The sequence below is a fragment of the Cricetulus griseus genome, chromosome 8 (assembly GCF_003668045.3).
Source record: "Cricetulus griseus strain 17A/GY chromosome 8, alternate assembly CriGri-PICRH-1.0, whole genome shotgun sequence".
NCBI classification, from domain to species: domain Eukaryota; kingdom Metazoa; phylum Chordata; class Mammalia; order Rodentia; family Cricetidae; genus Cricetulus; species Cricetulus griseus.
Window position 1 is genome coordinate 7,454,856 of NC_048601.1, and position 21,356 is coordinate 7,476,211.

General features: G+C 40.4%; 1 protein-coding gene across 1 annotated transcript in view; it reads left to right on the forward strand.

Annotated features, from left to right (window-relative positions):
• The window catches only part of LOC100771780 (solute carrier organic anion transporter family member 1A5-like), a 41,015-nt gene extending 22,265 nt beyond the window's left edge, over positions 1-18,750 (forward strand). Inside the window, exons 8-14 of the mRNA XM_035448601.1 lie at positions 628-792; positions 7,179-7,374; positions 9,383-9,548; positions 11,196-11,368; positions 14,849-14,913; positions 15,966-16,083; positions 18,531-18,750. Coding sequence (XP_035304492.1) covers positions 628-792; positions 7,179-7,374; positions 9,383-9,548; positions 11,196-11,368; positions 14,849-14,913; positions 15,966-16,083; positions 18,531-18,750 — 1,103 coding nt within the window. The remainder of the gene's footprint in view (positions 1-627; positions 793-7,178; positions 7,375-9,382; positions 9,549-11,195; positions 11,369-14,848; positions 14,914-15,965; positions 16,084-18,530) is intronic.
• Positions 18,751-21,356: the final 2,606 nt, after the last annotated feature.

A 21,356-nucleotide genomic window follows, 5' to 3' on the forward strand; every position in this document is an offset into this window, starting at 1 on the left:
CTCAGTTTTTTAAACAGGGAGAAGTTCTAGGTAAGTCAGTTGTAAGGTGCTTGGTGTATACCAAATGAATCACCATTCCTTACAGTGAGATCCTCATATTGAGACATTTAAAAATATTACTCGGTGCTTCTAATCAATGTTCTATTGGGAAGGGTTGCAGGGATGCTGAAGTCGGGTGAGCTATAGCATGATTCCTGGAGTCTTCCTAAGTTTAAGCTCATCCTTTCTTGCATAAAGGAGTGATAACATCAGCATATGAACTCAAAGGTTATCAAAGAGGAGGCCCTTGCCGAGTCCAGAGAGCAAGCTCTTCACTCTCTAGTGATTGGAGGGTATTAATAGAAGGAATAGAGGAAAAGAAATGAAAGTATGTGGGCACAGACAGCATTCATCTCTTAATAGTTTTGGTTGATTGTACAATTAGGTTCTGAGTCTTGGATAGCCAGCTGTGTCACTAAATTCCAGAAGAAACTTAGAAATAGATATAGAACTTTAGCTACAAGGAGTAAAGACTTATCAGATGCATTGGTGTCACAGTGCAGAATCTGTGAGATTTTAAGAGAACATTGGACACAGAAGGCAAAGCCACGCTATGTTGGTGGTCTTTACACAAAGCTCTTGTTTCAGATTTCTTGCCGTTCATGAAGAGCCTCACCTGCAACCCAATTTACGTGCTTTTCATCCTTATAAGTGTGCTCCAGTTGAATGCATTTATCGTTTCCTTTACCTTCATGACTAAATACCTGGAACAACAATACGGAAAATCAACCGCAGAGGTCGTCTTTCTCACAGGTGTGTAGCTTTACTATCTCTTTTGTACCACTCTCCCCTCCCACAAGGATATGGTAAACAGTATCCCCCAGGGTATTCTAAATAGAATGACCATGTGACTAGGAAACTACAAGGAAATCGAAATCTATTAGGATATCTGTAAATTTCTTCTTTCTAGTCTCCAGAGAAATTAAGAATGGGTAGAGAAAGGAAGAAGCCAGAAAGATCCTCTGTGTTCTTGCTTTTACTAGAATGAAAATTGTCATTGTTACAAAAATCTTGAGGATACTCATATCAGTCAGTTTTCAGATAGGCAATATGTTAATTCAAACAGGATTGCATAGTTAACTCAGTAGGATTGTGTATCTGACTCCCAGATTCTATTTCTGGGCTTTAATCATTGCCCTCTATATTACTCCTAACTCATTTTCTTGGTTCCCTGGTGGTCTGAGGAGTCTGTGCAGCCACATTCTGCTTTCCTTGTTAGTACCCAGGGATCCTACCTAACTTTGGAATTTTCCTGGATTCGCTTACTCTTGAAAACTGATGATTATAGGCTGCCAGCATTCACAGAAGTCCAAATACCAGTCCCTCCCGCAGCTGTACAAAATTAGGTGCAATTGTATGGGGCAGCCAAGGATGCATACATAAATTCTTCTAAGTCTGGGGCTGTTATTGTATGAATGCAATGTAGCCTGGATTTTTCTCTTCCCATTTCTTTTTTCTTTTCTTCCTTTGATTTTTTTGGGGGGGCAGCAGGGAAGAAGTAGCGTCAGGAAGAAAGAATTCTGGGCAACATAACCAATGCACAGAATGCTCTTCACTTGCTAAGCGTGGACTCAGAAGCAAGCTTCAAAATATCCTTGGAGCTGAGTCAAACTCCCAGTAAACAAGAGTGGAAAGATGTAGACTGAGGTCTCTGTCCTGCTTAGTCTGTCATAGGTTTAGTTCCAAATAAACACACAGAAGGTTTATGTTAATTATAAATGGTTTGACCACTGGTTCAGGCTTCGTATTGGCTAGCTCTCGCTTAATTGTTAACACATTTCTATTAATCTATGTATCTCTACATGGTGTTGGCTTACCAGAGAATGCTCAGTGTCCTCTCTTCCCAGTAGCTACATGGCATCTCCCTCTCTTGACTACTTCCCACCTTTTCTCTTTCCAGAATTCTTCTCGGCTGGTAGCCCCACCTATGCTTCCTCTCTGACTACTGGCCAATCAACATTTATTCATCAACCAATAAAAGAAACATATTCACAGCATACAGATAAACATCCCCATCATCTCCTCCTTTCTGTCTAAATAAAAAGAAAGGTTTTAATTTTTACATAGTATAATTATATATAACAAAACAGTTATCATGTAAGAATTATAGTTACAATATTTAGTCTATTTGCAATTTGCAATCTATCCTATCATTGTGAGTCTGCAGTTTTCTATAAAACACTAGTAACTTGTGTTTTATCATAACCAAGGAAAACCATAACCATAGTTACCTGTCTTCAACTCCATCAAAGACCACAGAAGGATAACATATAAACTCTTGAACTGACAGAGACATCTTGCTGCCTGGACAGTCACCCAAAGTTTCTCTGTAATGTTGAGGCATCCATCTTCAGTCCATAGGCCCATAGGCACAGAATGTCTGGCAGACTTTTTGATGAAGCAGGAATCTTGAAGGACCATCCTGCCCCTTGGCAATTTCAGCAGTCACTTTTCTTTGTAGCCTGCTTGTCCAGTTTGGACAGCCTGCTTTCAAACAGTCCCGGCAAAAGCAGTTTCTTGTCCTAGTGGCTATTCCTGTCATGTTGAATGCAAACTCCAAAACAAGTTTCTTCATTGTCCATCTTTCTCTCTGACATAATTGGTGTTGCACAGAGCAATTGTATCTCATTGTCATGAAAAACACTAATAAACCATTTTAAATTCCATATTCTGTAGGTCTTTGAAAGGTTTTGAAGAATACCTATCCATTTGAAACATATATCTGTATATCTAGAAAGCCTAACTAAGTTTTGTCTATTATAGGTGATTATCTATAATCTGTATTTAATTACACATTTTAAATGAGCTGTATAAACACATTACCTAAACAATAGTAGAAATATACATATAACCAAATTAATCTTAAATTAGTGTCAATAAACCAAAATCCATACCAAAGCAAAGTATTCATTTCTATATTATATTCCCTTTTGTTTTTCTTTAGAAAGAGATTGACTGTGACCATTAACCATTTATAACCAACCCTGTTTAAATGAAAACAATTTTTTATAAACAATATTTAGGAATTTTGGTGTAGTTCTCTCCAAACTACTTCCTGCTGTTTGGGGGTGCTGTCAATCCCAAGGGGATTTTTTTTCTTTTTATTAGAAAGAAAATTATTTTACATGTCAATCCCAGGTCCCTCTCCCTCCCCTCTTCCCCTCTCCCCAACTAACACCCTACCTATCCCATATCCTTTCTGTTCCCCAGGGGGGTGAGGCCTTCCATAGGGGGGTCTTCAAAGTCTGTCATATTCTTTGGGATAGGGCCTAGGCCAACTCCCTTGTGTCTAGGCTCAGGGAGTTTCCCTCCATGTGGGATGGATTCCTAAAGTCCATTCCTATGGTAATGATAAGTACTGATCAACTACAAGAAGCCTCATAGATTTCCAAGATCTCCTCACTGACACCCACGTTCAGGGGGTCTGGATCAGTTCCATGCTGGTTTCCCAGCTATCAGTCTGGGGACCAAGAGCTTTCCCTTGTTCAGGTCAGCTGTTTCTGTGGGTTTCACCAGCCTGGGATGGACCCCTTTGCTCATCAGTCCTCCTTCTCTGCAACTGGATTTCAGTTCAGTTCAAGGTTTAGCTGTGGGTGTCTGCTTCTACTTCCACCAGCTGTTGGATGAAGGCTATGTGATATCATATGAATTAGTCATCAATCTCATTATCAGCAGAGGGCATTTAAGGTAGCCTCTCTGTTGCTTAGATTGTTAGTTGGTGTCTTCTTTGTAGCTCTCCAGACATTTCCCTAGTGCCTGATTTCTCTTTAAACCTATAATGTCTCCCAGACATGATGGGGCAGATAGGTTGAGTTGGGGGAAGAACAGAAGAGACCAAGAGGATCTTGAGAAAACCCAGAACCATAGCCAAATCCTGGCTGTAGTGGTGTGCAAGTCTGTGAGTAGTATCGTCTCAGCTGTTTTGGATGTTGGATCACCTGGGCCAATGCTTCAGGGGTTTTGCTTGAGCAAACCATATCAGTCTAGAAGGAATCCACAGCTTTTCGCCTTCTGTGGAAAGAAAAGTAGAACCTCTTTTCCAAAGTAATATGTCCTTAGACTTAAATTTTGAAGTCAAAGCATTTTCAAAATATATAGTTTGGTGTAGGGGAAGCTGTAGCCATGTATGGTTTCAGTATCCCTTTCTGTCCTTCCGGTCCAATGCAGACCACTGAGTTAACACTCTATCGAACTCTAGATAGAGTTCCAATTCCTAAAAATTGTACATTTGCCTCTCTAAGAGGCCATTTCTGAGGCCAAGACTTTTGAGTAATAATAGTTACATCCGCCCCAGTGTCCATTAAGCCAGAAATAACTTTATTATTAATTTTCACTTTTAACTGAGGCCTTTTATCATTAATAGAAGCTTGCCAAAATATGTGTTTTTCATTTTGTGCATTTACACTTGATTCTTCATCACTATTAAAACTACCATCTAGAGCAATATCTTTTTTCATAATATGTAAAGAACTATCTATTGTTCCTGTGAGAGATTGTCTTCCACTGCTATTGGGAATGACCTGACCTTTCTCGATGTGGGGGCATTCTTGAGGCCCCCCTCGGGGTTTCCCGACCTTAAGGGGTTTCCTTGTATGTCCCTGGTCGATCTACATTCATTGGTCCAGTGTCTGCCCTTACCACATCTTCTACACAATCCAGAAGGCAGTGGCCTTCCATATGAGGCATTGTTAGAATTCATTTGTCTACAATTTCTCTTAGTATGTCCCATTTTACCACAGTTGAAACATCTAGGTTCCTGGCGCCTTCGTGGTCTCAAGGGGAAGGCTCTTCCTCCCCAAGGTTCTGGTTCATAGTAGTAGTAACCTCTAGCCTCTTGGTACCTATGTTGACCTCTGTAAGGTGCTTCTCCTTGCCAAGCCCTTACATCCTCACCTCTAGAACTTTTAATTTCCTGTTGCCGTTTTAAACCTTTGGAGATGGCTTCTCCTACCCAAGCTCCAGTATCTTGCACATTATAGTCAATGTTGGCTGCATACAAAACCCATTCTTCTAACGGAGCTGATCTGATCTTTAAAGGCAAAAGTATTCTTTTGCATATAGGGTTTGCATTTTCATAAGCTATTGTATATATAATTGATTGTCTTGTTTCTGGATCTGTTACCTGTAATTCTACTGCCCTAGTTAACCTTTGTAAGAAGTCCTGGAACTGTTCTGTAGGTCCCTGTTCTATTCTGGTATAAGCTTCTAGACGTTCTCCTGGCTCACGAACCTTATCCCAGGCATTTAATGCTGCTTTCCTGTATAGAGACAGTATATCGTCATCATATTTAGCCTGAACCTGTGGGTCAGCATAAATACCCTCACCAAGAAGCTTATCTAGAGGCGCTTCAAAACCTTCCTTTATGCCCTGACGTTCAAGGAGCTTTGCCTCTTCCCTTACCAATGCCTTCCACTGGATTTGGCATGAATTTTCAAGTACAGCTGTTACCAATAGTTCCCAATCTGTGGGTGTCACCCTGTTAAAGGTTGCCCATGAATGTAATAGCTGTTTTACGTATGGGCTATGGAGACCATATGAGACAACTGATTCTTTAATATTCTTAAGATCCTTCGGCTGTATAGGTTGCCATTCATAAGCCATCTGTCCATGAGGGTGTTTCTTAGAAGCTGACTTTTCTACCATGGTAGCTGGGTACACTAATGGTGAATGAGTAACAACCTTAGAAGAATAGTCACGATACCTGGGTGGAGTAGGTGCCTGACTACCACCGGCTGGCTGGTTCGCTCTATAAGTAAGGCTTTTCCCTATTAAATACCCTTATATTTCTACCTGACTCCGTATTGGTAATTTCCTACTATAGTTTAGATTAGTCCAGCAGCATTTATAACCAAATGTCTTTTAGCAGCTGTTGCTCCTTCCTCGGGAATCAAACAATTTAAAGACAACACAATAACATGCAGTATCCAGACTGTGTATTTTCCATCTTTACCTGGCTTTTTCCTTATTACTCTATTTTTTTATTTTAATTTTTTATTTGTTGGTTTTTTGAGACAGGGTTTCACTGTGTAACTTTGGCCTTTGAACACATTCTGTAACCAGGCTGGCCTGGAAATTACAGAGATCTGCTTGCCTGTCTCCCAAGTGTTGGGATAAAAGGTGAGCGCCACCACACTCAGCAACTTTTTTTTTTTTTAAAGGAGTTTCTCTATCCTTTGTCTTTTCTTTCTCAAGCCAACGTATATTTTTAAACACACCGTAAAATGTTTAGAGGTTTTTCTTCATTTGAATCAGTCTTTACTGTACATTTCTATCTTTTTCTGACCACGTGAGTCTTTAATTTGATAAACAGCAAGGTTAAGATTAAAGTCGAAGCTGGCCCCACCCTATTCCTTGCCTCTCTGGAAGTCTAACTTCATGGCTGAGTTTCTAGGTTCATGTTACCACCAAGAAACATGCTGTCGGTTGCTTAAACACCATTTAAAAGAGTGGTTTTGCTGATAGCACTGAGTCAGAAAGCCTCTCTTAAAGAAGCTTAACTTCTGCTTGCCTCTAGCAAGCAGAGCCCACCTGAGAAACTGTTGCTAGCAAGAAGCTCTGCTTGACATTGCTATTTTGTTTTCAGAGTCTCTTTTTAAGCTTTTGTCAGGTTTTACGTGGAAATTATTGCCAAACGTTTGGGTGCCACGTGTAGACTGAGGTTTCTGTTCTGCCGGGTCCCTCAGCTGTTAGGTTCCAAATAAACACACAGAAGGGTTAAACTAAGCTCAAGCATCTTACTGGCTTGATCTCTCTTAATTATTAACACATTTCTATTAATCTATATATCTCTACAGAAAGAAGTACATGAAATATCGTGTGTGTGTCTGTGTGTGTGTCTGTGTGTGTGTGCGTGCGTGCGTGCGTGCGTGTGTGTGTGTGTGTGTGTGTGTGTGTGTGTGTGTGTGTGTGTGTGTACAGGTGATGGTTACAAGGTGTTTATAACTTGCTGCAAATGATTAAATAAATGGCAATTGTCTTTTTAAAGTGACCATGTGGGGCATTTGAAATATGTGAGTGTAGTGAGTTAGGATCACTGTGTATAAGAGCTAAACCATTTCTTAAGTAAGGTTTATTAGACAAATTGCTAACATTAATTTTCTGCAGTCTTTTATAAATACTGTTTCATCTGCATTTATAGGTGTTTATTCCTTACCTCCTATATGCATTGGATATTTAACTGGTGGCTTGATTATGAAGAAGTTCAAGATTACTGTCAAGAGAGCTGCATACATAGCATTCTGCCTGTCCCTGACTGAGTATCTTCTATCTTTCTCTAACTTCATGTGGACCTGTGACGATTTCCCAGTTGCTGGCTTAACTACCTCTTATGAAGGGTATGCTGTTTCCTAAGGAAGATCATAACATTTTCACAATTGCTGTTCCATTTTCTTCAAGAATTGTACATGACCAGATCATTTTATTATGACTTAATGGCAGCCATCCACGGCTATATTGAATTTTTCTTCCACCCATCAATTCTATACCAGCCCACACAGTTGTGAGCTTATTAAAGTGGCTGGTGGACTACCAGCGAGTAAATTTAGGGTTCTATGTACATATGGGTGCTCACCATGATGTTATACTAGTCTGCTTTAAAGTGTAATAAAGGAAATTGCCAGAGCTTTGTAGCGTAAATTATCCATGTATTTTATACTCCAAATAGCTTTAAGAGTTGACTGTATAACAATGCATAGCTTTACATTTGACTATGAAGGTCAACAAATATTCATAGGGTTCTACAATGGGCACAAATTTAGCATAATTGAATCTAATGCATGGCAAATCAACAGATGTATATATTTATATATGTCACTGGTATAGTTGTATCTCATGTATTCTGTAGTCTCAGACTTTCTATTTTAAGGGTTGTCTCATCAAATTCTGTATTAGCATGGGACTTGTAAAACTTAGTTTAGGGCACAGATATGTAATCATCTAATCAGTTAAAATGAAATAAAATATATACGTGTGGAGTTATCTCAGTGGTAAAGCATTCTTGGAGCAGGCAGAGGCCCCTAGTCCAGATCCCCAGAAGCCATGTACAGCTTGACATGGTATGGTATCTGTAATGCCAGCACTCCTACTGTGAGCTGAGAGACACAGGCAGGAAAACCTGAAAACTCATGGGTCTGCTAGTCTGGCATCTGCAGCAGTGAAGAGCAGGGGACTTCTGACCTCCACTATTGTATGTGTACTTAAACACACACACACACAAACACACACACACACACACACACACACACACACACACACACACATATATAAACACACACACACAAACACACACATATACATATATAAACACACACACACATACACATACAAACACACAGACATACACATATACATATAAACACACACACACACACACACACACACACATATATATATGCACACAATACCCTCATATACATATAGAAGTACACACATATACATATATGAACACACACAAAGAGACTGAGACAGGAGCAGAGGTTAAAAATAAAAGTCCTTTCAAAGCCTTTAAGAATTGCAAGATTTGATTAATTTCACTATAAAATAATAAGTAGTTATATACATCATCTAATTTGAATCTGTTTTTAAGAAAGCAGCAATTATTCTGTTCACTTTGTAGATGGAGAAAATGAAACTCAGGATGAGTTAGTGAGTTTTTAGAAAATAGCTTCAACAATACCAAAGTAGAATTCTGCACACTAACTCCATCTCTAACCATGCCGACTCCACACTGTGTTTGAGTGACAGGATGTGAATTCAGGTCTTAGACTCCCATGATCCTCTTTCAATCCCACTGTAAGTGCAGGGCATTTCTATTGCAGAAGAGCGTGCCTGGTTACTCAAACCACTGTTGGGGGACTAAATACATCATCTATCTTATAAATGTAAATCACAGTTTGTTCAAGGCAGCCCTCTTTCATTATTCCCCATCATGCAGATCAATGGCAAATTGCCATCTCCATTTTTAGTTCTAACAGCACAGTATTTTCCTATAAAGTAGGCAATGCTTATACTTGAGATAACTGAAAAAGCAGTCATGCGACCACCAGAGCAGATAACTTTTATGTCAAAAGCATAGTATAGAGACCACACATTGATATTTGGATGATATTTGGATGATTCCTGTTTCTGTTTGGGGGGTGAAATGTCTCTCTCTCTCTCTCTCTCTCTCTCTCTCTCTCTCTCTGTGTGTGTGTGTGTGTGTGTGCATGTGTGTGTGTGTGTGTGTGTGTGTGTGTGCGCGCGCGTGCTTGCGTGCATTCATGCACACAGACTGAGATGAATAGAAGAAAATAAAAATCTTGGGTAGCTTTTTAGTATCCCTAACATTATTTTAAATCATTCCAGAATGAAGCAGCCATTATATATGGAGAATAATGTCCTCGATGACTGCAACACAAGGTGTAACTGCTTAACGAAAACGTGGGATCCAGTGTGTGGAGACAATGGCCTAGCATACATGTCAGCCTGCCTTGCGGGCTGTGAGAAGTCTGTTGGAACAGGGATCAACACGGTAAATATCTGCAATGTTTTAGGCTGACGTTTTGTGTACCACATTAATATGCAGATCGAAGCCTGCATCTGTTAAAAAGCAGAAATTAGTCCATGCTTAAAATAGATGAATGCATTGTTTGTGAACCACCCACCTTACTTTGTATATGCCTACCTGATGTTATAGTTCCTAGATATTAAATAAAACCTTACAGAGCCTGAGAATTATCTTGTAATTTCAAAGCAGTTGAGACAATTTTTCAAATGATTGGAGTTAAAATCCTCAGGATGAGCTGGAGAGCTAGCTGAGCTGTTAAGAGCACGTTCTGGTTTTTCAGGCCTGTTTGCTTCCCAGCACCCACATGGGGCAGCTCACAACTGCAGCTCCTCGCACTGACACTCTCTTCTGCCTTCCTCAGGCACCCATGTGCTCCTGTTTGAATGCACACAGATATAGAAGCATACACATGAATAAACATTAACACTAAACCTCTAAAATACTCCAGAAAGAATCTACCTGTTTTTGAGATAGGGTCTCAAGAAGCCCAGGTTGACTTCACACTAGCTATGTAGTTAGTTGAGGTGGAGAGAAAACTTGTCTTTGAATACCACGAGCTCCTTTCATTTATTTATTCATTTGCTGTGTGTGTGTGTGTGTGTGTGTGTGTGTGTGTGTGTGTGTGTGTACAGGTGTATACGCATATGGAGGCCAGAAGACAACGTCAGTTGTTGACTCCCAGGTCTCATCCACTTTGTGCTCTTGACACAGAATCTCACTGGCCTGTGATTTGCTGATTCCGTTAGGCTGCATGGCAAGTGAGCCCAGGGAGTCACCTGTTCCCTCCTTCAGAGCAGCTGTGCTGCAAGCAGATCCTCCACACCTGTGTTTTTCACATGTGTGGCGGGGATCTGAACTCAGGTCCTCACGCCTGTGCAGGGCTTTCCGACTGTGCCATCTCCCCAGCCCCACATCATCATTGTTTAGTGCACGAAGTTAAGCGTTTTTTCCTTGCCTTAAACATGTTACAATATTTAAGGTTGGCTGGTATCAAAATGAAGTAAGTAAGAGAAGAATTGACTGTAAAGCAATATTTGTCATCAAACGTTACCACCAGAAGGACATAGTACTGACCTACATGAGAGAAGAAGAGAACCAACTCCCATAACTTTTTCCCTGACTTCTACATGTATGCCATGGCATACACACGTCAGGTGCACAGGCATGCACACACATAAATGCACACACACACACACACACACACACACACACACACACACACACACACGAGCGCATGAAAAACCAAATAAGCGAATAAATATAAAAATATTAAGTGTGTATTCAGGACAACTTATTTAGAAAAAAATACCATTTTTTAAAAAAACCTCCCCTCTATGTATTTTATGATAGAATTCTGTGATACCATAAAAAAGAGTTGGAAATAAAGGGGGAAGGGAACATCATTTTGGCTATTTACTATTTAGTGTTTACTCAATGGTGTTTGTCCTGCAGCTCATTAATGCTGGGTGAGCCCTCCTCCTCTACGTCATAGCATTGGCCCCAACACTCTCCATTTTTGTCTAACTGGCTAGGAAGAAAATATAGAAGGTTTATGCTCAGTATTTTTCTTCCTTAAAAAATACATTGTTTTTTTTTTTTTTTTTTTGACAGGTGTTTCAAAATTGCAGCTGCATTGGGTCTTCAGGAAACTCATCTGCAGTCCTGGGGCTGTGTAAGAAAGGCCCCGACTGTACTATCAAGCTGCAGTACTTTTTAATCATATCAGTGTTTGGCTGTTTCATCTACTCCCTAGCAGCCATACCTGGGTATATGATTCTTCTGAGGTATTCAATCACTCATTCATTTTCATTCATTCAGCTTTCTTTCTTTCCTTCTTAATAATGTGTGCATATAAGAGTATATGGTGTGTGTGTGTGTGTGTGTGTGTGGTGTGTGTGTGTGTGTTGTGGTGTGTGTGTGTGTGTGTGTGTGTGTGTGTGTGTGTGTGTGTGTGTGTGTGTGTGTGTGTGTGTGTGTGTGGTGTGTGTGTGTGTATGTGTGTGGTGTGTGTGTGTGTGTGTGTGTGTGTGTGTGTGGTGTGTGGTGTGTGTGTGTGTGTGTGTGGTGTGTGTGGTGTGTGTGTGTGTGTGTGTGTGGTGTGTGTGTGTGTGTGTGTGTGTGTGTGTGTGTGTGTGTGTGTGTGGTGTGTGTGTGTGTGTGTGTGGTGTGTGTGTGTGTGTGTGTGGTGTGTGTGGTGTGTGTGTGGTGTGGTGTGTGTGTGTGTGTGTGTGTGGTGTGGTGTGTGGTGTGGGTGATGTGTGTGTGTGGTGTGTGTGTGGTGTGTGGTGTGTGTGTGTGTGGTGTGTGTGTGGGTGGTGGGTGTGTGTGTGTAGTGTGTGTGTGTGTGTGTGTGTGTGTGTGTGTGTGTGTGTGTGGTGTGGGGGCCTCCTGGGTGCTAATGAAAGCAGAGGGAGGTCAGCAGACAATGTTAGGAAATCCGTTCTCTCCATTCACCTTGGTTCTGAAGCAGGGTCTCTCATTATCTCTGCAGCTGTCCTGGCATACCTTCATCTCAAATTGCCAAGCAACTCTGCTTTCTCCTCCTATTTAAAGACAGGAATTCTGGGGACACAGATGCAAGCCACTGAATTAGGATTTTTTTTTATATGCCCCTGAGTTCTGGGGATTAAACTGGAGTCATCTAGCCTTTGTAGCAATCATCTTTACACTGAGCACCCCACAAATGCCACTTAGATTTTTGGTCACTTATTAAAATTCCTTTTCCCAAGCAATTCTCCTGGAGTCATTTTTCCTAGAACTTCAATGCTCTAAGATGCCTTCATCAAGACTCTTATACTGAGCGTTGCTATATTTAACTCATCTAAAGTTTTCTGGAATTATCCTTCCAGTCCGTTCTGATTTTCTCATCTCATGTCTTAAGCCTACATTAAGGGACGTATTGTTTTGGAGGGAAGAGAGTAGTTCTCTAGCACTCATTTACTGTGGCTCAGCTCACTGACTGCGTGTGAAACTCTCCGAGTAAAAGCGAGCAGTCTGCCTTGACATACTGAGCTCAATTTGTCTTTAACAACAACAACAATGCAGCAATAGATACTCTGTAACCAGGAGGCGCCTGCAGACACTAGCTAACGAGGAGGTGAAGAATGCAATAATAGATACGCAGTCACTACAGTCTTTAATAGAAATTGAGGAAGCTGCAGAGCCAAGTTTCAAGGGTTTGTTGTTTTTGTTTTTTTTACAAGTGTTCTTTCCAGCCTAGCAAACTTCACACCCACTAACAATGGGGAAACAGTTCAACATCTCTTGTCTCATTGGAATTCAGAGAAGCAAAGTTGAGTTAACTGTGATGTGTAATTCATAGCATTTTGTCCTAATAGACTAGGCCACCATTCCCACTTCTCCCTACAGGAAACTGGTCTTTTCTGTTTCCGTGCCCACATTCCCTTTCCACACCCCCTGCTTCTCCATCTCCGCTTTTTCCAAATCCCCTTTCCCGTTCCTTTACCTTCACTTCCCTCCTCTCCTCACACCGCTTCCCCCTCCTCTCTCCTTCCCTCTCCTCTTCTCTTCCCTCTTTTCCCCTTCTCTCATCTCCCCTCCCCCTCCTCTCCATTTCCATTCCTCATCCTTGGTTCTTCCTTTCCTCTACCTCTAACCGTCATAGATACTCTCTAGATCTGGCTCCATGCATGTTCTTACGTATTCATTTCTCATGGTAAGATGTTATAATTTTATATTCACACAAGTGGAGATGTGGTATGTGTCATGTTTTAGCTCATAGACAGATGAAAGCACCGAGTATTGCTAGTTCTTAAGACTTATTCTTGGAAGTGAGTGGGGAGAATTGGCTGTGACATCTGTCACCCCGTCATGTGCCAGGCTGATTCAGCTCATGTGGCGCCATGGTGTCTCGTTCTCCCTCAGTACTCCAGGTGCCCTGTTCCAAAGAAGCATGGTCAGTTTATAATGATAATTATTCCTCATAGAAGAGGGTTAGCCATAGGTGAAGGCTACATGAGTAGTTGATCGATTGTGTTGGGGCCTCGAAACACGGTCTCAATAGTTGCTTTCGTGTTCACTGCATGCCTGTTCCCACTTCCAGGCCTTTCACACTTTCTCAATTACACTGCTTTCTGAACTTGACTCTTCAGCTGGGTATAAAAAATGTGGCTCGTTGATGTTTTAATGTGTGGTTTTTAATAGCATTTAGTGTGTGTGTGTGTGTGTGTGTGTGTGTGTGTGTGTGTGTGTGTGTGTTTCGTGCCATGGCATGCATGTTGAAATTTGAGGACATAGCCCAGGAGTTGATTCTCCTGCAACCATGTGGATTTCATATATTGAACTCAGTTTCTCAAGCTTGGTGGCAAGCAACTTTACCCACCGAGACATCCTTGTGGGGCCTAATGTGTGATTTCTTGATGTAATGGAGTTAAAGGTCTATTCATATTTTTTCTCCTATTTCTTGGCTCTATTCTGCTGAATTTAACGATTTCAATGTAAGTGGTGGATGATACAGTACTCCTATTGACATGCTGTCATTCTCTTCTAGATTGTTGTGTTTCCTTGAAGCCTTTCATGAGTCACTTCCAAAATGAAATCCCAGTGGTTGCATTTGTTATGCTTTTCTTACCAAAGGGTGTATTGGTTTGGGGGAAACCACATTTTAAAAGTATTTACACATTCCTAATTTATAAGTATATTTTTCAGTTTTTATCCTGACTGCTTTTATAAGCCTCCCCTTTGTATATAATTCTCAAAACCACCTCATCTATTTTTGTAGGTGGTACAGGAAAGACAAATGTCTAATGTTGTTAACTCCATAAAACGAAAGCATTTTCTTAATGTCATAGCTCACATGAGGGAGTCCTTCTCTTGTTTATCTGTACCTTTACCATATCTTCAATTTTTAAATAATGTGTTAGAATTTTTAATTAACATGACAAAACGTTTGGCAAATAGCTTTTAAAAAGGGAGATTTATTGGTTTGTGTTTTCAAATGTTTGGGTTCATTATGATGGATATTGCAGATGGTCACCATGGTAACTAGGGATCTATGCTTCTAGGTTAGCAGCCAATGTCTGTTAACCATTAAAGGGCTCCACTCTGCTTTCGATGTTTGGAGGACACCTTTCAGAAGTCTCCTTCCTCTGTGTGGGCTTAGTAGCTGTAGAGTTCTGTTGTGCTCATTTCAATATGTAAAACTTCATCATTAAAATACTGAACTGTCACTGTCAGTGGGTGGGTGCTAGACAGATATGGGTTTGCATGACCTACTTTGGTTTATGTGTGTATCTGTTTCTCAGATGTACCAAGTCTGAAGAGAAGTCACTTGGAGTTGGATTACATGCATTTTGCATAAGAGTATTTGGTATGAACAGTTTTCCTAACATATCAGATCAGTGTTAAGTGCGTAGTAAACCGATTATTTTTCTCTGGAGGAAAAGATAGCAACTATCTTGCCAATCCAAAACAAAACCCTCACATTAAAAGGAGTAGGAGGGCTTAATCTGGAATCAAACATGAGTCACCATCATGTGGGAACATGGATTCAGGTCATCAAATTTCAGGTTCCAACATGGTGACAGTTCCTGATGTTTATAGTTGGAGAATAAAGGATGCCATGAATAAGGCACTTCTCAAATGTATCTGTAGGAACTTCAGGTAGGTTTGTTACAGGAGAGCAGGAATTCTCTGCTGTAGCTTAGATGCTGAAGGCATTCTTAGTGTTTGGGTGGGGGGAAAGTTAGTAACCTGCTAAGTCAATACATCCCCCAAAGGCTTCATGTGATCATTACATGGAATGCCAGACACAGGGATGGAACCATAAATGATCAGTATGAAAGGCGAAGACAATTTGTGTCTGGATCTGCCCCATGCCAACTATTCACATCCAGAAAACTCCAGTGACCTTGTGGCATCTTTAACATGAGTATGCTTTGCCCACAATTACCCTGAGACTTCCGTTCACAAGCTCTTTTGTTTGAAAATGGCTACTTTGCAATTAGTCTGAGAATGAAGTAACTGCAGAGATTAAAAATGTTTCCCCTTGTCTTTAGAGAGCTTACTTGATATACTAAATCAAATATATCATTTGATTTAATATAAATACTAAAATCAAAATACCTTTGATATTTTAATATATTCAAGAATAATATGAGAAATAAATGGCTTTGTTAGTTAGATGTATAGAAAACCAGCACAAGGAATTTCAAAAAATACATGAGGTACATAATTTTCATTTGTTGTGATCTAGAAACTTAACAGTAACTAACGTTTCATAAAAGTAAGTGTAGATACTTTGATTAATAATTTTTATATTGTATTTATAGAGTGACCAAAGTACTTCCAAATACAGTAACACACCTCTCTCTCTTCTTTCTTTCTGTCAATTGGTTGCTTTTCTCTCTCTCTTCATTGCAGCTGGCATTCCGGCACCAATTTACTTTGGTGCCTTGATAGACAGAACCTGTTTATACTGGGGAAGTCAGAAATGTGGGAAGCCAGGGGCCTGCAGGATATATGATATACATAACTTCAGGTAAAGTTAATTTTTGAGATTTACTTTTGTACTGTATAAAATGCCCCCATTCATGTCAAATATTTTCTTCAGTGATAAAATTACAGTTTGTTTCATTTTCAGGTTACATATGAATGGTATAACTTCCTTATTTATGTATTTTAATATTTTCCTATTATTTCTAAAGCACTTGATACATATGCGAGTGTGTTTCCTAAGCCAGCCCTTCAAAATACTTTTAAAAGGGGAACAGGGTGTCTGTGTAGATGCCCTGGAGCAAAAGGAAGAGAGGGGCATCTTGAGTTGAGCTAACAGGGCAGCAAGATCCAGAGACCAGGGACAGTGGTGCTGTAGGTGGGAATAAAATCTCTCAGCTCTAACCCCCATACCTAAGGACAGATAGGAGGGACTCCTTCCTTCTGCAGGGGTTGGGATGACAGAGTCCCATCTCATTCAGGCAGCATGGATCCTGGCACCCAGCTCATAGAAAATTCACATTCATCTCATGATCCAAGCCTGATTAGATGAGAACCCCACATCTGTGTACAGCCCTTGCAGTTTAATAAAACACGTGGGGTGCTCTAGTCAGGGGCTGTCTTGAGAAGGGACCTGCTATCTGAATTTGACTAACAGTCTCGTCTCTGAGAACCCATAGATAACTCCACTGCACTTAGCGGTTGGCTGCCCCATGACACAACATGGTTCAGTAGAAGGGTTGTGGTACAAACCAACTGAGAGTGTCACAAAGCCAGAGGGTGTTACCACCCATGGAAATAACTGAAACCATCACCATCGCCATCACGGACTAGAGGACCAGGGAGTCTGGCCTCTGAGATTCAGGTGCATCCAGTTGTGTGTGGTTTCATGCTGTTGTCTAGACTGAAAGCCACGCCTCCATGGTCCTCACCACTCTCAGAGATACACAGGCATCTGTCACTAACAGTGTCGTGAAATAAGTGTGGGTTCGTGGCTACACCTTGCCCTGAGGTCATGCCAGCCTGGATGATCTTGAGCCAGACTTGGACTGTTACCTTGCTGGCCCTTGAGGGCAACAGGCCCAAGAAAACTTTGTTAGCTACAGACTGCACTGTGTTCCTTCACCTAAAACCACTTCAGGAAAAAAAAAGTGTAAGACTCACTCCTCTGTTACTGGGTGAGCAATATACTGAAAAGTTCTAGGAGAGAAAAGTACTGGCCTTTGCCCTCTCCTCAGGCATGTCTGGCTGTGACTGGCTGGGATGCTAGTCTGGCGTGTCCATAGGAACAGTGTAGAAGGGCTCCATTACTTCTGTCAGTGTAACTGTGTGAATGAATGTTGAGAATACGAAGGCGTACTTTCATTGTTACTTTGAAATGCATATTTCAAAATACCTATTTCAAAAACACACTAAGTCCAGAAACCTTACAGCCTATTTTATCAATTTTACAAAGAAGAGATGCTTATAACAGAATAAAAGTTATTCTCAGAAATGGTGAAAGGGAAAACTACATAATTCATTTCAGAAAGCTTCTACATTCTTCATGCTTAAACTGGACAGGATCAGCAAATGAAAAGAATTTGGTGCTAAAGAGATGGCTCAGGGGTTAAGAGCACATATTGCTTTTGCAGAGCACATGAGTTCAATTTCTATAACCAACATTGTACAGCTCAAAATGTCCTATTACTCCAACTGCAAAGTATCCAGGACTCCTGAAGAAATTCCCACACACAGACCGACACATGTACATAGTTAAAATAATAAAAATAAATTGACAATTACAATTTCAACATTATGCATGAAAATTAACAATTTGAAACTACTAATACCTAAAAATTACTAATATGACTTATTTTAGGCATATGAGGATTTCAATATCACAAAAATAAATTGGTATAACACGGCAAACAAATTCTTAGGAGAGAAATCTGGAAAGGTGATTTTAAGATGTTTTATGCATGTGTGATCAAAATTTGAGTAAGCAAAACAGAGGAGTTCCTTTAACACTACAGGGGTGTTTTTGTCTCAGTATTTAAGAGAATAGGCAAAAATGGCAGGGCTCAGAGTGAGGTAATGGCAGAGGCGATCAGGTGGTGCAGGGTGAGGAGACTGGTTATATAACCTGCTCTGTCAGGAAGCACCTGGGGCTAGAATCCTCTCACATGGTGGTAAGAGACTTCATCCTCAGCTAAACATTTAGGAAAGCATTTTGATAGACACACCCAGATATGTATCTCCATAAAGACCCTAAATCCAGTCAAGTTGACAATGAAATGCAGGAATCACCAAAATGAAGTAAATACATTTGCACTTTTACGTTGGAAATTACTTGACATTTTAATAAACAGAATTAATAAATTAGCAAGGTAGATTATATAAATTACATGGGCAAAGTAATCACCTGGTGTTTTTCTTTGAAGAATAAATGATACAAGCATTGGCTTTCACTGAACATGTTAAGATTTAATACAGATTTGTTGTTTTCAATAGGCGCATTTACCTTGGCTTGCAAGCAGTTCTGAGAGGATCAAGCTACCTCCCGGCATTCTTCATTGTGTTACTTGTGAGGAAGCTCCAAGTCCCTGGGGAAGCTGACTCTCCTGAACCAGAACTTGCTGAGATGAAGCTCACAGAGAAGGAAAGAGAGTGCATGGTTGTGAACAGAAGTCCTGAGGTTGAAAACAACAGAGAGCTGAAAACTAAGCTCTAATGAGGTTTCTATTGGCCTGCACAAGCCCATGGACAGTGTGCATTTGGCTTCTTTTCAATCATAAGAGGCACTATAGGTACTCTTTGCTTATATTTAAGGACTTCAAAATTATTTTTAATTGTGATAAAAATATTTACTGATATTATTTTCAAAGCATTGGGGTAGCACATAAGATTTTCCCAGAGAAGACTATGGTGACCCCTCTACACTGAACTTTAAAGCTGTCCTTATTTGCAAACAGCATTTTCTTTTTTAACTCAATCAAAGCAAGTGCGTGTTTCTCACATATCTTCAAAAATCTTTAAAACTTTCCCATTCTCGAAACACTATTCAATTTTATTGAATTTATGTTTTGATGTTAGAGGTATTTGGAGCTAGAAATTTGGGTTAGGTAACATTGAAATAGTTTGTTCAAATTTATCCTTTCTATGTGCAAAACATCTGCATGCCTCTGTATTTTTGTTTTAGACATGATGCTTCTAAAATTAGGCTTCTCATTAATGTGTCATCTGTTGTTTCCAATTTCTTCTTTCATACTCATGTCACACATTTGATCACTTAGAGAACTGACACATTTAATAAGGTTATTAAAAACCATGTAGCAAAGATGGTTGGGAATTTTTCCCCTAGCAATTCAAACCTGGTTATGAAACTTACTGCTGGGCAGTAGTGGTGCATGCCTTTATTCCCAACACTTGGGAGGCAGGCAGATCTCTGTGAGTTTGAAGCTAGCCTGGGCTACAGAGCTAGTTCTAGGACAGCTAAGGCTATTACACAGAGAAATCCTATCTCAAAATAAATAAATAAATAAATAATGAAGAAAAAGAAACTCATTCTTAAAAGCAAGTATTTGAGAAAGCCAGTCCTTTCAAAGGCCTTCGTAGAGAAGGGTTTGTATGTCAGTGGTACAAACCTTGCCTAGTATGTGTAAGGCTCCGGGTTTTTATGCCACCAGGTGGTTTTTAAGACTACCAAGGAGCTGACTCACCGATGCAAATGCACAAGGTTTATTGATAAGCTACAAGCCTAGGCAGGGACCCTGTCCAGCAAACTGGTGCAACAGCTGCAGGAAAGGGGTGCCTGGCCTCAATTATAAGGGGTTTATAAAGGGAAAAACTGCCAAGCAGGGTGGTCCGTGCTTTGTTGTTTCAGGGTTGAATAAGAGTAGGTGACTTTGGATTTATTGACTGGGGTCTGGGAGAATTTCAAAGTTGTTACTAATAGTTTCCCACAAGGACATTTGTGGTGAGCAGATGTTGTTTAACAGAATTAGTCATTGTTTGACATTTTGGACCTGGGCAGGCACAATTAGTGTTTTGTTTTTCTTAGAACTGTTCGTAGCTCCTTGGCTGGAATTGTACCACACAGGGAATTTCTCAAGGGGGCTTTTTCTTAGCAAGGAGTTTACCATGCTCTCTCAGGTTCAACCCAAAAGTAGAGTAAACTATTGAAAATAAAATAAAAAATAAATAAATGCTGGATTCAGTAATGAATTCCCAAGAGATTTCATTCTCATATTCAGGTGGCATCTTCATGAAGTCCAGCATTCATTTTGCTATTGTGCTTAGAGTAGATGTCTATTAACTTTCAAAATAATATTAGAGTAAGACCTTTAAAGAGGGACCCACTGGGTAGCTCAGTGTAAAGCAGTGTTTGCCACCAAGCCTTATTAGATGGGCTTGATCTCTGGGACCAACATGGTGGAAGGAGAGAGCCATGCCTTGCAAGTAGTCCTCTGCCATCTACTCCTGTACCATGGTGTGCATGCCCCACCTGCAAACAAATAAATAAATCACCAGATGAAAAAATTATGAGGTTTTAAAGAGTGAATTATGTTGTAAATTTGGAATTCATAATATTGAAGGTGCACATTAAAAACAAGATCAAGCTGTGGGGCTTTGAATGAGAAACGTCCCTCCTAGGGTCAGCCAATTGGACATTTGGGTTCCAGTTGATAACTCTGCTTGAGGAGGATTCGGGGTTGACTCTTCAATGGAAGAAGCGAATCACTAGGCCAGGCTTTGAGAGTTAAAAAGCCTCACTCCAGTTCCACTCCACTCTCTCCTTTGTACTTGTGTTGAAGATGTTAAAGCTCAGCTTCCTGCTTCAGTCACTATGCTTGCTGTTTGCCGTCAAGCTTCCTTGCCGTGAGGGGCGTCTGTCCATCCCTCTGAAGTCATAAGCAAAAATGAACCCTTTCTTCACTAGATTGTTTTGTGGTGTTTTATCGCAGCGGTGAAAAGTAACCAATACAGAAATCATCTTATTTTGTGACTGATAAAGAATGAAGAGATTGTAAGGAACAAAAGCCGGTCTGCTGTTTTAGAGCTGTGGTCCAAGATGATAGCACATGCAACACAAATTAATAAATCACCCAGAAATTGCTATTAGAGTGCAAATTTCAAGCTGAGTATCAGAAAAGTAAAGCAGGAGCCACTAGCTCTCATCCCTAGTTCAGGCTAAAAGGGCTGATCCACCATGAAAGAGCTCTTCAGCAAGTCTCAAACTGCTGCCTCTCCTCAGTGTGTCTGGAGAATGAATGCCTCTCTGAGATCTTGCTTCTGTCTTATGTACTTCCCTAATGTTGGGATTAAAGGTGTGAGCTG